The sequence below is a fragment of the Periophthalmus magnuspinnatus genome, chromosome 14, assembly GCF_009829125.3.
Source record: "Periophthalmus magnuspinnatus isolate fPerMag1 chromosome 14, fPerMag1.2.pri, whole genome shotgun sequence".
Classification (NCBI taxonomy): Eukaryota; Metazoa; Chordata; class Actinopteri; order Gobiiformes; family Gobiidae; genus Periophthalmus; species Periophthalmus magnuspinnatus.
Window position 1 is genome coordinate 24,642,881 of NC_047139.1, and position 13,289 is coordinate 24,656,169.

General features: G+C 38.2%; 1 protein-coding gene across 1 annotated transcript in view; it reads right to left on the reverse strand.

The window, feature by feature from the left end:
- The window catches only part of abr (ABR activator of RhoGEF and GTPase), a 124,975-nt gene extending 112,462 nt beyond the window's left edge, over window positions 1–12,513 (reverse strand). Inside the window, exon 1 of the mRNA XM_033977865.2 lies at window positions 11,496–12,513. Within this exon, the coding sequence (XP_033833756.1) occupies window positions 11,496–12,288 (793 nt within the window). The 5' untranslated portion in view covers window positions 12,289–12,513. The remainder of the gene's footprint in view (window positions 1–11,495) is intronic.
- Between the last annotated feature and the right edge of the window lie 776 nt (window positions 12,514–13,289).

A 13,289-nucleotide genomic window follows, 5' to 3' on the forward strand; every position in this document is an offset into this window, starting at 1 on the left:
AACTGAAAATCAAGTCCAATCCATTGAACTTGAATATTTTGAGTCCAAACATCAGCACACACTACAGAAGAGCCCTTTTGGCTGTAGACACTGGCTCGCACCTAATTTCACCCCAATCCCCCTATTACCCCTCTATCATCTAATTACAAAGGACAGCCCATCCTCGCAGACCACTCCACCTCCCCTTAATATGTGTGTGGCACTGTCTGATTTATGATAAGTCGGCTTCCCTACAATCCTGCATCTGTCCAGAGTGCGCAGATATGAAGAGAGTGCATTCGTCTGGTGCCAGCCCAATTCACTTTGATCTATTGAGGTCAATGAGGAAATCATGAGATCCACTGTGGTTGGTCAGAGAGAGGTGTGCGCACATGAGCAGACGGTCGGAAAATATCTCATGTCTTATTCATCATGTTTATTCTACCATTCTAGTCACAGAGACACAAATGCAAGAGAAGATTGTATTTTGCACATTGTAAACCACTCCAGGAGCATTAACATTTGAGAGAAGATGGAAATATGAACTGATAAGCTGATACAAGAATCACATGCATTTCAGAATATGTTTGTAGAGGTCTAAATTACAGGTACAAGATTTTTTTTTTACAAAACAATATAAGATATTACCTCAAAAACCTCACTTCATACTCACTTCATGTCCGATTACACTAAAATACATTGATGAGCACTGCCAATAAGAAAAGCCCTTTTATGAGTTTTCATTTTGGGCAGCATGTGGGCAGTGTCATCCTAACAAGGGAGTCCAAACTGTGCAATAGGCTACTGCACTCTAGTGGCTCCATCTAGCTATTGCAGCCATGTACTTTCAGCCTGTATATGGAATAAAACAGGTTTATTTTGGCATATATGTGAATAAGGGAGTTTGTGTAATAGGAACAAGGATTAAGCAGATAGTTAGACCAATAATAATAATAATAATAAACACCTAACAAATAAACTTGGGATCAAATGTGGCTACTTAATGAGAACACTGAAAGACAAAAATTGTGGCTGTGACGAAGAAGAATTCAACAAAATAATATAATATGATACACTTGAAATGAGGAAAAAAGTGAGTCAGTTTCTCAGATGTCCAGTAGAGGGAGCTGTGCCATCTGTTTTCCATTCTTTGGAGGTCTAGTATTTTGTGTCCACCCTTCTACCATTATACTACGGCATGTAGGGCTTTTTCATTTTCAATCTTCCTTAAAACCTTCTGTCTAGCAGCTCTAACCGGCCCCTTCTCTATAGTAGATAAAAATATGTCACTGTGGTTTTCTCGTGTAGCTGCAGTATTGTGAAATGTCAAACCACTGGACATTTTATGTTTGGGTTTATGTTCACAGCCATATAGCCAAATATAAATATTCTCCCTCATGTCTGGACATGTCAGTCAGTAATCATAAAGAACTAACAGCACCTTACACACAAACACAGCATGGGCCTTGTGTCATGTGGAGCTGCCATGTACAAACTATGACCCAGGGGATAAATGTGGCTCTCTGACCAATTTTTAGAAGATCTTTATAGACCCAAAATCAAAGTACGAGTGAGGTTCTAACATGTGACAATGATGAAAAAAGTTTGGACAGTCCTGATGTAGGGCTGTAGGGCTATAGGGAAGTAGGGATGTAGGGCTGTAGAGCTGTAGGGCTGTAGGGCTATAGGGATGTAGGCTTGTAGGGCTATAGGGCTGTAGGGCTGCATTTCCACTGAGCATAGTTATCATATCATTTAGGGCTTAACCACAGAAGCTTCAAAACATAAAGACAATACAAGAAGAACTTATGTAACTAAGAAACTGTCAGACAATATTTAACATGCATGAGAACATGACATGAGTACATACTTCTGATGTGCAAATCCAGGCTCAACACTGTTCTGTTTAGCTGTGCATGTGATTGAAAGGTTTTTATTCTGCACTCTTCTCTTGTAATGTTAATTGTATGATGATTATTTGTGATTATTTATGTTTTGATCAGTTGTATTGTGATTTTAATGTCTTTCTTATTGTGCAAAGCACTTTGAATTACTTTGTGTATGAATAGTGCTATACAAATAAACTTGCCTTGCAATAGAAAAAACAACATTTACAGTGTGTGCAGTGCGGCTGCAAACTAGTGACAAAGTCCTTTCTCTTGGTTTATCTGGATCACAGACGGTGTGTTGAAGAAGAATGAACGCCCCGTGGCGTGTGTGTCTCACTCCCACCCTCTCCTCACCAAACTCACCACACTGAGGTCGCCATGGCAGCCAGTGCAGCCATCCAATCAGAAGCAGCCTCAAGTTTTAGTGGTTTCTTAATAAAATTATACTCTAACTGACTTTGCTCTAAATGTGACTGATAGAGCTCACATTTATTATAAATGAAAAGTGAAGAGTCCGTTTAACTGACACAAAAACCACTATAGTATCAGGCGCTGCTGGAAAACACCTTCAGCTTTTCATGCTCTCTTCAATCTCACAAGGGCAATGATGGTCTTGAGCTTTGTAAAGTTCAAGGATATGAAATATTCACTCTCCAACATCACAGTCCAGTGTTGCCCGAATCTGAAAATGTCTTACTGCCAAAGTCAGTGAACAAAATCCACAAAGAATGTGCTTTGGCAAAATGGTAAAGGATAAAACAATGTTAAAATGAATGGCATGCATACAATAAAATAAGGGACTTAAAACATAAATAAACTATATTATTATTATTATTATCATTATCATCATCACTACTACTACTACTACTAATAATAATAATAATAATAATAATCATGATAATAATAAAGTGGGATATTTTGTGTTTTTATTTATTTATGTATTATTTTAAGAGCCAAGACTAGCAAGACTAGAGCCAATTAAAGAGGTTCAACTCCTGCTCGGTTACTTTACACAATCCAAAAATATGTGCCTGTGAGGAATGCTGCTGAACAGTGTGACCAGTCGTTTGTCTCAGAGACTCTGCCCTAAGCTCACAAAACCAGGAGGAACAGTCAGGAATCCTCCACAACTGTTGCCAAAGACAAAGTAGAGAGTAATTAAATAAATGTACCAAAAATACATATTCAGAATACCAATTCTGAGTAACTGCTCCAGTACAGTTACTCTTTCATGTAGTGGTATTCAGAAATACTTTTATAAAATTAAAAGCAGTGTTTGGTCATGCAATATAGGCTTTAACCTCAGCGAGAAAAAACAGAAAACACAACTCTTATGGTTTGATTTTTCATTCTCTAATTAGTGATATATAAAAGCTAAAACGGTGAAACAAACATGCTATTTAATTCTTAACCCTTGTTTTACACTATATTATCACAAATCAATGTGAAAGTACTCTACTGAACAACTCACCACAGAAAGTATACAAGTATTTAGAATACAGTGTGATAGAGTGTGTCAGAATATGTTACAAATTATATAGTACTGCATACCTGCATTAAAATATAACAACCTACAAGTATTCTTCCAAACACTGTACGTGAGACAGTTATAGACATAGTAAGAGAATTTGGACATGAGCCTATTTCCTCTGATTCGTTTACCCATTAGGAAACCACATGACGTACAGACTCCACCCATAATGCATTGAGACCCCACCCACAACTGCCGTTAAAGTGAAGCCCATAAACCACTGTGGCTTGGGAGTTTTCTGTGAAGTGAGTGACAGTCATTTCATTCTATACTTTTCTTCTTATCTTATACCATTCAAAAAAGTCCCATAATAACCAATGAAGTACCACTATAAACAATTTTTCCCCTTGTTAAAGCCTCAAGTTAGGGCTGCATTTTTGGACTAAAAAATCCAATTGCAATTTTTCTGACAAAGATTTGCAATACATATTTAAAAAGTAGGATTTTGTTTAGAATTATCATTATAAACAACTCACACAGCATTCACATTTCTTAAATACTTACTAAGATGTGAGTCTGGTCAACACCACCGGTGAATTTCAGACTGGCGTGATTGACAGGTGGATTAGCCGATCAAGGACACACATGTCCGTATGTATCAAAACAAATATTGCTTGTTAAAAATCACAAGAGACTGAAAAACATGGCAATGAGTGAAGCACTACAAATGCCAGGCATTTCTGAACATGTTTGTAGAGATCTAAACTACACCTATTACAGAGTTTTTCTATAAATAAGGACAGGACATGTTGTTCTGTGCAGATTTACATAACTGCAGCCTTTGCCATTTGAAAATTGCACTGAATCAAACTGTGATTTAAATTTGATTGAGATATACTGTGGGGCTCTACACCTAAGTGTGAGAAGAACGTTCACACCTCTAGATAAATCTTTTGCATGTCCCTGGTGTATTGAGGATGATGCTGCAATAAACCTCTTCCTCCTCTTCCTCCTCCTCCTCCTCCTCCTCCTCCTCTCTGTCTGCTCCTTCATCACCGTGGAAACGCAGCAAGAAGTCAGCCCATAAATAGTGTTTAGGTTCAGATTTTACAGACTTCACAGTGTGCTTGAATGCCTTGACTGTGACTGTAACTTTTTGGTGCAAAAGATCAGCCCGTTTCCATGGAGCTGCTATTGCCTTGCCTGCATATTCCACAGTATGACATTAAACATATTTCTATGGAGACAAGCAGGCCAAAGTACAGGTCAGATCTTTGGAGAGGGCACCCCACTTACAGTAAAAATGTTTGTTTAAGTCATTTTGGGGCAATACAAACAGCTGTAGTTGAAATAAATGCAAGATACTTGAAGATGTGTTTAATGCCCTATTGTGGTATATTCCAGGCCAAAAGAAATACCATCTCCATAGAGACAAGCAGACAGCAGACCCTCTACCTGAAAAGTTACATATTGCACCTTTAAGTAAAAGTAATTGTACTTTAAATATGTAAGATGTGTGTAACATTAACAGAAGTGTTTAGTAAAAAGCTTACAGGAGGTATACGTCAAAATCTTCAACTAGCCCTACTGCTTTCATGACTGCTACGACAAAAACAACTACTCTACAATACTAGCACTTTACTTCCCCCAACAGACTATAAGTCGCACTTTTTTTCAGAGTTTGGCCAGGAGTGTGACTTATACTCAGATGCGACTTATACGTGAAATGATTAAAACATATAATTTCACATCTTCGTTATTGTCACACTGATAACTGTGAACAGTCACTCTAGGCTTGTACCCGTATCTACTGCTCCAGTACCATTGAAAATTTAACATTTCAACATTACGGTAATTAAAAAAAGACATCTGAGAAAGAATGAACAAAAATGTACCCCTAAAAGAAAATCATATTCTGCTGAGTCTGATGACAACCACATGGAAGAGGAAGTGGCGCTTCATCTTCCTCCAGAGTTGGCGGAGTTGTTCAGAACCAACACCAAGGATGAAAAATTCAGTGGATTTCATTATTTGGAGTGAGATCGAGAGTAAACTTGCTAACTAAAGCATAAAAAACAAGCCATCTGATTAACTGTTAATATCTTACGTTAACATACCAGACAGGTATACAGTTCTGTCTCTGCTTCATGTAGCTGAAATATAAATGTGTCATGTTAGTGTGCTGTGGTGATATTCAGCCTGTTGTTCTTTATTTTATTCTTATTATTATAACTTGCCTTTAAAGATAAAACGTCTGTTGTTGGTCTCGGATTTTGTAAAATAAATTTCCCCCTAAAATGTGAATTATAGTCCAGTGCGTGTTGTTTTGTTTCTTTCTTAATTGTTATACATTTTTTGACCCGTGCAACTTATAGTCCGGAAAATATGGTACTACTCCTACTACTACTACTTCAACTGTAATTAAACTGTTCCCATTACTGATAGTGTTGGTTATCCTAACGAGACTATCCCTCTAGGATGTAGGCAAAAACATATTAGGCAAACTAAAAAAAAAAACGCACACACACAATTGTCACTTTTTCACAGCCTCAAGGTGTTGTAACATAACACTATAGCTTTCCAATGATAATGCATTCCAACACCATTACAACTGAGAGTGACCTGTATAGTCTAGAGAGTCAAATTCAGTACATATGGGTGGCTAAAAACGCCACATAGAATAAAAACTAAACAATATGACAGTATGCTCCCGCTCCCTCTCTGCCGTAGAATCACAGGACAGGTCTGGACACGCTCTTATCTGTGAGAATGAGCCAACAGAGGAAGACCAAAAGTGTCGGGAAGAAATGGAGAAGCGCGACAAAACCAGAATTGTGTAACTGAATCCGAAACACGTGACAGAAACTAGGATCCAGATTTTTAGATGACAAGAACATAAAGAGATATTTTTAAAAAAGTAGTAGGTTAAAACAAAGCGTGCCACATCATGTCCATGTCAAGTAGTACTGGATTACACATTACACTGAGGTAATGGTTCGTCGAGCCAAAACAGCTGGAGTGACTGCACAATGGGAGGTACAGGTTAGACAGGTTAAGAAGAAGTCTGAAATCGGATATAAAAGACTGTGAATGTTTGTGTGGAAGAGTTTATTTTTGGATTATAGGGTTTAACCGAGACTAAACTACTTTGGTTGTTAAAAATGTATGTCAAGACATAATAAAACTAGTATCAAAACTATCATTTCTAGAGCAAAATTTGATTCAGATATCAAAACTAGTACAAAACCACATGGAAATATGAATTACTATTGTTTGTATTGCCCTTAAAATCTCAATAAAATGGTTCTATCCCAGTTTTACTTTACTTCTAGACATTCTTTGAGTTCACGATTAAGTCTTTCTATTAATAAAACAAAGACATAGAAAACGTGGTAAGAAAGTCTCTAGTTTGGATAAGTATTATAGCGTTCTGGTGTCAGGAAACATGCCAAATTTCTTCTGGTTGTTTATTTTCTGAACACAAGGGCTACTATAGGGCACAAGCCACAATAAAATAACCGCAAAACAAATATTATCCTTGTCACTTTGACCATAAAATGCTACCATTTGTCTTTAAGCATAAATACGTTATAAATCTCTAAAGTTGATTTACCGTATCATATTTCTTACTGTTTCCTGTGCAGTGCATCAGTATAAAGAATCATCAGACTGAAATAGCAATGGAGTTTTATGTATAGTTTTGAATATTCCTAAAACAAAGACATTTATAAACACATCATATTAAATTTAATCAAAGTACAACTGTAAAAAGTCTTTCTCTGGTGTTATTTGAATAGTGCTGTGACATTTTGAGTGCAAACAGAGCTAACAGGAAAGCACGCACGGCAGCCGCAAGGTGTTGCACAGGGAAGTGTGTTAGAGGTAAGAAGAACCGGAAACTGTGGCCTCAGCTGGGCCAAACATCTGGCTCTCATGTGACGCCCTGCAAGACCTTCAACAATCAGGACTTGATTGCTGCGATTCAGATGACATCACAACAGTCTATAGGCCAATAATGTGTAATACAGATAGAGGCAGTTAGAGCGAATACTGTTAAAATGACAATCTTCAACTCCAGGAGGGTTAATAATTGAGAGAGGACTCAAATATCAACTGATAAACCAATACAAGAATCCTATGTATTTCCAGACTGTTTGCAGAGGTCTAAACTACAGGTACAACTGGCTTTTTCTATATAAAGACACAGGACGTTTTGTTCTTTACAGATGACATTCTATTATCTAAATAATTGCAGCCATTGTGAGTTGAATCATGATTAGAGTTTGTTTTAGAGACGCACAATTCACAGCAACCAATGTAATAAATAGGGGAAAAAATGGCTCTGGGAGTATAACATCGCATTTTACATTCTGAAATCTACCAATTAATTAACAGTTAGTTTACAGTGGATTGTACTTCAGGAGAGTTTAAGATGCATTCAGAAATTAGTCATTAAGCATTTCTGCAAGTCATGACTCACACCTCATCAAAACAGCTCACGGGCATATTCAGTTTGAGTTTTCCATCTAGTGCTTTAAATAGGTCTAGTTAAAAAGAGCTCTACAAAAGAGGTCTAGTCTAAGAAGAAATGACAATAGCACACACTCACTACCACCAACCAACACAGTGCAGTGAATCAGCCGTGATGGTTGTAGAGTTATCTGACCTCTGACCCCAGTTTCCCATAAACTCACAATGCAATAAAAGCTTTAGCATTAGCAAGACCTACAGCATTAACCCCTTTGTATAGTACAGTGATAATAGAGTCGCTTTAATTACGAACTTGAGATTGGAAATGAGTAGACAGGGGCTTCACAGACTTTCCCACCCCTATTCATTTTTTCCATACACTTTCTGAAACTTTGAAAGAGTTTCAAGGCATGATGAAGGCTCATTAAGTACTAACTAATGTCAGTAACGTGGCAGTTTTCAGTGCAAAAAAATTTAAAACTTAAGATTTGATGTAATGTTTTAATAACTAGGGCGTTTAGGATTTTAAAATTAAATTATAGGAAAAATTGACGGGAGATTTACTTCTGGAACCATGCGGAGGGCGGTCACTCTTGAACTCCAGATACACAGCATTGTTCAATAAACAATAAAGCTTTTCCATAATATCAAGGCCAAAGTAAATATCCTGTGGGACAACAGAGAGCAGATTACGGTAAGTGAGTATCCAAAACAGCTCTGTAATTAAGTGGAAGCACAATCAAAATACAATGGGGGTGTTAAAATGAACGGACATGTAATCAAGGACGTGCTGGACATCTACCAAATAATTAGGGACGGCGTCATTTTTCAGAAGAGCAATAAACGTACGTAAACCCTGAAAATGTTAAAGTTCAAAAGCACAACAAAATGCTATGAAAGCTAAATCTGTGACCTTTATGCACAGGCTTGACAAAACTGCAATCCAGACACAGACTAAAATCCGCCTTTCCTCCGTGACTCAGCCTCAGTTTCCTTATTTTGCTCATACGTTCAAACATATCCAGATTTTGGTCAAGTCTTGTGAGCATTCTGTTAAGTCCATCATGATAACACATTTTGAAGTATGATATACTACTGAAGAAAATATAGACGATAAATAATAATACTGAAACTGACACAATAACCCTAAAGTAGAAAAAAAAAATATTCTAAATGTGTAATATGGTTTATAAAAAAACTACAGTAAATAAACAGCAGCATGAAATACTTTTTGAGTGCTAGTTTGTATCTATAATGAGTCATAAAAGTTATTTATTCAACCCTGCACAGATCAAACCTCATTGTAGAACAGGAAAAAAAACAAAAATTTCCCGACTAGTACTAAGAAAAAGTCCCACAATAAATATTGCCCCCCAAAAATAAATGTTCCATCTGCCATATACTGAACGATAAGTCAGTATTTGTACATACACTATTTATTATGACAGGCCTACGTTCAGTCAGCGTATATAGGCTAGATAAAAGATTGATTCACAATGGCAGGCTAAGAGAGACAAGTAAAAGCTATATGCTCTAAAATGTAAATGGATTGATCAATACTAGAGATGGACTGATATATATTGGCCGATTTACAAGACTATCTAAAGAGTAGGCTACACATAAACCTTTACTTTAACACTTTAATATGAAGAGATAAGTGCACAAAATGTGACTACATGGCTTTCTTATAGGTTTTTGCTAAAAAAAAATGGTGGTGGGTGAGTTTTTTCGTAAATTTAAATAATAATAATAATTAAAATCGTACATATAGCCCCAAAAATATCGGCAGAGCTTATCGGCTAATGCTCGTGCAGTTCAGTTCATCTCTAATCAATACCCGATCTATAGATACTGCCTTTGACTGACTGTATTTTCTCATGTTTTTATTTTTATATCTGTGTAGAGTTTTTAATAGACTGCAGATAAACTAAAATATAAACAGATGTATTCATTTTTCTATATCAGTTCAAGCTGGGGTGGAGCAAACATAAGAACGCCAAGATAAAATTCTTCTTAGTAAAGGCAGTTTCTAAGCTTTTTAATACAAAACGGATTGATAGCTGATTGAAAAGGTGTCCGTAAGGGGATTGTAGTTGAATTCCCAGAACAGACAGGAAAACTGGATGATACATTATGTGAGTAACCATTGTTGTTCTTGCTGTCTCATGTTTAAGTGAAATTATCCACTACAATTTGTCTTAATGGCTGAAAGCAAATTGTTCTGTGTAAAATGTCAAGTCTTTCATTTTATAAATCAACAATTTTAAGTCTGTAAATTCAGTATAACACCCCTCACAGGAATAAATGGTATGAAATGAAACTATGACCTGGGTCTATACATGTTTTCAAATGAGGTTTCAGAAGCAGAGCAGAGGCAAAATTTAGAACAAAAAACCCACTTCACATTTGACATATATTGTAACTGTGAGGTGAAAGCAAGAGGTGTGACTGTGAAATAGTTATTACAAAATTCTCATGAATTGCCAAGACTTGTAAAATCTATGCTTCCATAGTTTGTCTCCGGTTGTCTGGCAGATGATGATGCAATTGGCTTCAGAGTTTTTTTAAGTTTTTTTTTAGATGAGTCATATTAACATTAAATGCTTCTGCAAAAGTACAAGTGTTCCTACTTAGCAGAGGGGTTGTGGTTGTTAAAAGGTTCACTATGTAACTTTTCTAGTGACATTATTGCTGAGATGTTACAGCCATGCCTTAAATGTTCCACATACGGCATTAAACGCATCTATCTCAATGGGGGCAAGTAGATGACGCCCTTGCAGTAAGAACGCATGATTTTCGAGTAAAAGTAACTTTAATGCAATACTGAGGAAGATTCCAGGCAAAACGATAACCTCTCCATGGAAACAAGCATGTAACTCTCTACTCTCTACCAGAAAAGTTACAAAGTGCACCTTTAAATGGTAGAAAATGGGAAGTATGAAGTACAGACAAACATTTTTTAGTGATGCTGCAGTAAAGTGAGTCCAGATCTCACTCTGTATTTTCGTCCACGCTTGTCAAAAGTGGGAGGCAGCGACGCGGCAACACAAAAATAAATCACTGCCCAATGTAATCGATATAGCAGTGTGGAGGTGTGGAAATATTGAACCGTTGGCCAGAGTGATCAGCCAAAACCTATTTATGTGTGTTTGTTTGTCCCATACTTCTTGTTCCCCAAATGTGAAAAATGTGCACTTCACAGTTCCTTTTTCACATTGCTGGAAAAATTAACAGAGATTTGATTAAGATACTAATAACTGTTCCTAAAAATCACTTTGCATTACAGAATGGTTTACGTTGTTGCTGCATTATCATTCTCACCTCAGTCACACTTTGGTTTGATAAGCTTCTCTATCCAAATATGGCACTGGTCTGTCTGATCACCACCACAACCACCACACACTCCTGCAGCCACATCACATTTAAACAGGATTTGTAAACAGAGATAAGGGTCTTAAGAGGTGTCCATGTGCTAAAGGAGAAATATATGTCCACAAACACGGCAAGTATGAGTGCCAGTTTTGCCACCGGCCTCAAAGTTGGTTGTTCGATTGGAGAAACACAGCTCTCTCCTTGTCCCCAGAGCCTGTAGGGCCTATATACATGGACAAAGGGGACTATTTTTTATATATGATGTGTAATATGGCTGTATGTTATTGTCTGTGTTGAGTCCAAGTTGCTCTTACCTGCTGATGAGGAGTCTTCATGGTCTGAGCTCATGTATCCATCACTCCTTCTGTCCGGCGTGCTGCATCCAGAGCCTCTTGACGCTCTCCGCTGGATGAGGGGGAAGGAGGGGGACAGTCTGCCATCGTCCCCTGAGTCCATGTCCCTGCTGTGGCGGTGGGGTCGTCTGGCGTCCCTCTGCGCGCTTGAAGTCCTCTGGTTGTCCCGGTACAAATTCTTAGGCGCCAGTAAGTTATTCCTGACGAAATTCTCATTGAGCTCTGGATCTTCATATTCACGGTCACTGATGTCTTCGTTGTCATTGATCAGGACCGGGGGTTTGTGGAAGCTGCTGATGCGCGGAGGCACAGGGATAGGGACAGGCTTACCTGTTTTCCCGCTGAACCTGGGTCTGTCCCGGGAGAAGGAGCTGCATAACACCGCAGGGAGAGCTCCACCAGGGACTTTTACGCCCACAGGCTCCGGCAGTCTGCTTGAATCCACGTCGTCGTCCCTCACATTTGATTTTCTAATGTCTTTCTCTTTTAGGAAGGCGAATTTATCTGCGTTAAAGTTTTCATCCTTGCCTTCAGATGTCTCCGGGTCGCCTCGTTTCTGCCGGGCCATGGTGGTCTGCAGGTAGATCATCTTGAATTTCTCCTCCGCCAGAGCCTTTTGGAGCCTCTTCAGATTGGCTTTGCACGACTCCAGCTCGGACTCAATGTCATCCACCGACTTCAGGTCCATGAGGGGAACTTCCCCGTCTGGAAACTCATTTTTCCAGTGTTTAGCGAATTCCTTCTGCTCCCACATTGCGCCGCCACTTGCTCTCGATCAGGCAAAAGAAACTGTTTAATTCTCACCGACAGCTGGCGGTGTGTGCGCGAAAGAGGTTCAGGTTCTGTCTCCTTCCTTTTCGTCTAAACAATCACCTTTATCGGCCGTAACTTGACCAGTCTGTGCTCATGTCCTCCTCCTACACGCGCAAATGGCATGAGTCTGAGCGCTGCGTAAGATGCCAAATACAAGTTACACTCTGCTGAAAACTTTCGAGACTTCCTGTATTGAGACATGATGCTTTCATGTACAGTCGGACAAACTGGAACACATAATGTACAAGCAGAAACGCAAAGGAAAAAATGACCCACAATTTGACTGAAATCACAAATATACAACCTCACTACAGGCTTATACTCAGCAGTGGATATTTCTGTCACTCTAAATGACGATTTCATTACAAACAGAAACAAAAAATCTTTTATACGAAAACAGTGAAAGCATCAGTTACTGTGCAGACCAAGCAGATGACTGGTGCTTCTGGAGATTTAGTGGACATCACCTTGTTAAACCAAATGCTAAAAGAGAGCAGATAGTCTGATCCAACTAATTATTCCTCACAAAAATGAATAAATAGCTTAGATCTGATAAAAGCCTAAGCCACCTCTATTTGTGTGGCTATCACCAAGAGAGAAAGAAGATAATCTCAACGCATATAAAGCCATTATGAAAAATGATTCAGGAAAGTAGGCTGCAGAGACAGAGCTCATGTTATGGGTATGCACCAATAATGTACAGAGGAGGAACAATACAGAATTAAAATCAGATTGTGGTCAGTACAGCAATTTATATTTGTATTTGTATATGTAAATTCTATAAGAAAAACATAGTATTGAAGAAGTAAACCAATAGAAGCATCAACACCTCACATTGTGCTGGTCTGTCCTCATAATAACCTGTAGTACTGGTGGATACAGTTGCACATCATGTTTACTTTCCAGTAGTCAAGGGATGTCGTGTAATGTTATACGCAGAGG